Here is a 3744-nt window from a genome sequence, read left to right on the forward strand (position 1 = left end):
ACAAAGCCATGTTAACTATCCCTAATCAGTCCTTGCCTTTCCAAATACATGTAAATTCTGTCCCTCAGGATTCCCTTCAACAATTTGCCCATGACCAATGTCATCCTCACTGGCCTATAGTTTCCTGGCTTTTCCTTAGCACCTTTCTTAAACAATGGCACCAGGTTAGCTAATGTCCAGTCTTTCTGCACCTCACCTGTGACTATCAATAATACAAATATATCAAAAAGGTGCCCAGCAATCACTTCCCTAGCTTCCCACGTTGTTCAATGGTACACCTGATCATGTCCTGGGGATTTATCCACTTTTATGCATTTTAAGACATCCAGCACCTCATCCTCTGTGATATGGACATTTTTCAAGATGTCACCATCTATTTCCCTGCATTCTATATCTTCCATGTCCTTTTCTCTATTTCCCTGCATTCTATATCTTCCATGTCCTTTTCCACAGTAAACACTGATGCTAAATACTCATTTAGTATCTACCCCATCTCCACACATAGGCTGTCTTGCTGATCTTTGAGGGGTGAAAATGTGTTGCTGGAAAAGCGCAGCAGGTCAGGCAACATCCAAGGAACAAGAGAATCGATGTTTCGGGAATGAGCCTGCCCGAAACGTGGATTCACCTGCTCCTTGGATGCTGCCTGACCTGCTGCACTTTTCCAGCAACACATTTTTCTGATCTCCAGCATCTGCAGTCCTCACTTTCTCCTCGATGATCTTTGAGGGGCCCTATTCTCTTCCTAGTTACCCTTTTGTCCTTAACGTATTTATAAAATCCCTTTGCATTCTCCTTAACCCTATTTGCCAAAGCTATCTCATGTCCTCTTTTTGCCTTCCTGATTTCCCTCTTAAGTATATTTCTCCTGCCTCTGTACTTTTCTGAGAATTCATTTGATTGCTGTTGTCTACACCTGACATATGCTTTCTTCTTCTTGACCAAAACCTCCATTTCTTTAGTCATCTAGCATTCCCTATACCTACCAGCCTTGCCTTTTACCCAAGCAGGAACAATTTGTCTCTGGACTCTCCTTATCTCATTTTTGAAGGCTTCCCATTTTCCAGCCATCACTTTACCTGAGACCATCCGCACTCTATCAACTTTTAAAAGTTTTGGCTGAATACCATCAAAAATGGCCTCCCCCCAAATTAGACCATCAACTTTTACATCTTGTCTATGCTTTTCTATCACTATTTTTAGACTAATAGAACTATGAGCGGTTTTCTTCAAGCTAAGTGTTGAAAAGGATGGGACTGAAAGGATCTGATAGAAAAGCAGGTGCTGCTGGTGGGTGGTTAATGTGAGATTAAAGGTAAACCCCGGGCAGACCCTGTGCTCCCACACAACATCCCAGTCTGGGCTCTATCTCTGTGATTCTAAGCACTGTTTCTGTTTCCTTCTCTCACACATTGAGTTATTTCACTCTCCCTTCATCTTCTCAGAGAAAGCTCACTGCACAGAACCAGGCCATTTGGCCCATCGTGGCGAAAGTGAGGACTGCAGATGCTGGAGGTCAGAGTCAAGATTAGAGTGGTGCTGGAAAAACACATCAGGTCAGGCTGGAGCTTCAGTGAAGGGCTGCTGAAGGGCTTTTGCCCGAAACGTCGATTCTCCTGCTCCTCGGATGCTGCCAGACTTGCTGTGCTTTTCCAGCACCACTCTCACCTTGACATTTGGCCCATCATGTCCTTATTTGGAAACTCTGAGAAATGTTTCTCTTCAGAATGTTGTCCCATTCTCTTTTGAAATTCATGATGAAATCTATCTCTGTCCCAGTCCGAGGCAGGGCGGGTAAAACCGAGCCCATATGTGGCCTCTATTTCTGAGGATATTCAGTGTAACTCTGTACCGCTTGGTTTGGAAGATGGGGATAGACTCTCCCTGTCTATTCTGTTCAGACACTGCATCAGCAGCAAAACATCGCGGATTCTGGGAACACTCAGCAGGTCAGGCTGTCTCTGGGCATGGCTCAGATAAACGACTTTGATAAACTCTTCAACCATTTAACCTCCAACTTCTTCCAGTTCTGACCAACCTGAGCCATGACCTGTTTCTCTCTCTCTCTCTCTCTCTCTCTCTCTAGATGCAGCCCTTCCTGCTGAATATTTCGGATCTTCCACAATTACCTTGGATGTTCAATGTTGTTCCATTTCCCTGGAAGTATATTAGATTACTTACAGTAGTGGAAACAGGCCCTTCGGCCCAACAAGTCCACACTGCCCCGCCGAAGCGCAACCCACCCATACCCCTGCATTTACCCCTTACCTAACACTACGGGCAATTTAGCATGGCCAATTCACCTGACCTGCACATCTTTGGACTGTGGGAGGAAACCGGAGCACCCGGAGGAAACCCACGCAGACACGGGGAGAACGTGCAAACTCCACACAGTCAGTCGCCTGAGGTGGGAATTGAACCCAGGTCTCTGGCACTGTGAGGCAGCAGTGCTAACCACTGTGCCACCGTGCCACAAGTCCACTGTGCCAGGGCCGAAGTCTCTCTCTGAGAACCACACAGCAGTAAGTGTCAGAATCATTTACCATCAGCTCCCGGATAATGAGGAAACTCTCTGACACTGACACACGGGAGCTGTTTTCCAGGAAATTCCAGGATCTGTTTCCGCTGAAGTCAGGATTGTCTCTTGCCCGACACCAATAATATCTCACCAGCTCTGCCCGCTCCTCTCCTGGTATCAGGCTGCAGTTGATCCGAGCTGTCTGCCCTCTCAGGAGGGAGAGAACTGGAGGAGACTCAATCACTTTCAGAGTGACAACAGGCCCTGGAACATAATGTGACAACAAATGGGAACATCAACTCCACAGAGCCCGAGTCTAACTGCAATGACTGCTCCCTGGAACCAAAGGCAAGCCTTACCTAAGAGGAAGAGCCAGAGCCTGAGAACTGAGCCCATGTTCTTGAGGATGACGCTGTCTCACTTTTTTTTATTTCAAAAATATACTTTATTCATAAAATACTTTGATGATCTGTACAACTGGACATGCCATGCATATGTAAACATTCCATTTCTTTGCATACCGAAAACAGAGTAATCATTCCTATTTACAGATCTGTGCAATTACATTGAGCTGAGGCGTCAGCAGAGCCCGAATGACTGCGCGGGCCCCCTGTTCTTCGTTAGGCAGGCAGATGTTACACGGTGGTCTTTCCCCACCGCGCCTTGGCAGCAGCTGCCCCAAGCTTCAGCGCGTCCCTCAACACGTAGTCCTGGACCTTGAAATGTGCCAGTCTGCAACACTCAGTCGGGGGTCAACTCCTTCAGCTGGAAGATCAGCAGGTTTCGGAGCACCCAGAGAGCGTCCTTCACCGAGGTGATGATCCTCCAGGCATAGTTGATGTTCGTCTTGGTGTGCGTCCCGGGGAACAGGCCGTAGAGCACGGAGTCCCGCGTCACGCGCTGCTCGGGACGAACCTCGACAAACACCATTGCATTCCTTTCCAGACTTCCTCTGCATAGACACATTCCAGAAGGAGGTGTGTGACAGTCTAGTCCCCCCCCGCAGCTGCTTCGAGGGCAGCATGTGGTGCGGCTGAGAGTCCGGGCCTGCATAAAGGATCTCACAGGCAGAGCCCTTCTCACCACCAGCCAAGCCATGTCTTGGTGCTTGTTGGAAAGTTCTGGCGATGAGGCATTCTGCCAAATGGCTTTGACGGTCTGCTCAGGGAACCGCTCGATAGGATCCACCCTCTCCTTTTCCCGAAGGGTCTCAAGGACACTACGTG

General features: G+C 48.1%; 1 gene segment (V, D, J or C); it reads right to left on the reverse strand.

Annotated features, from left to right (window-relative positions):
- Positions 1–2923, reverse strand: part of LOC122555190 — a 181835-nt gene extending 178912 nt beyond the window's left edge. Inside the window, 1 exon segment of the C gene segment in view lies at positions 2878–2923. Within this exon segment, the coding sequence occupies positions 2878–2914 (37 nt within the window).
- Between the last annotated feature and the right edge of the window lie 821 nt (positions 2924–3744).

This window comes from Chiloscyllium plagiosum, chromosome 12, assembly GCF_004010195.1.
Source record: "Chiloscyllium plagiosum isolate BGI_BamShark_2017 chromosome 12, ASM401019v2, whole genome shotgun sequence".
NCBI classification, from domain to species: Eukaryota; Metazoa; Chordata; class Chondrichthyes; order Orectolobiformes; family Hemiscylliidae; genus Chiloscyllium; species Chiloscyllium plagiosum.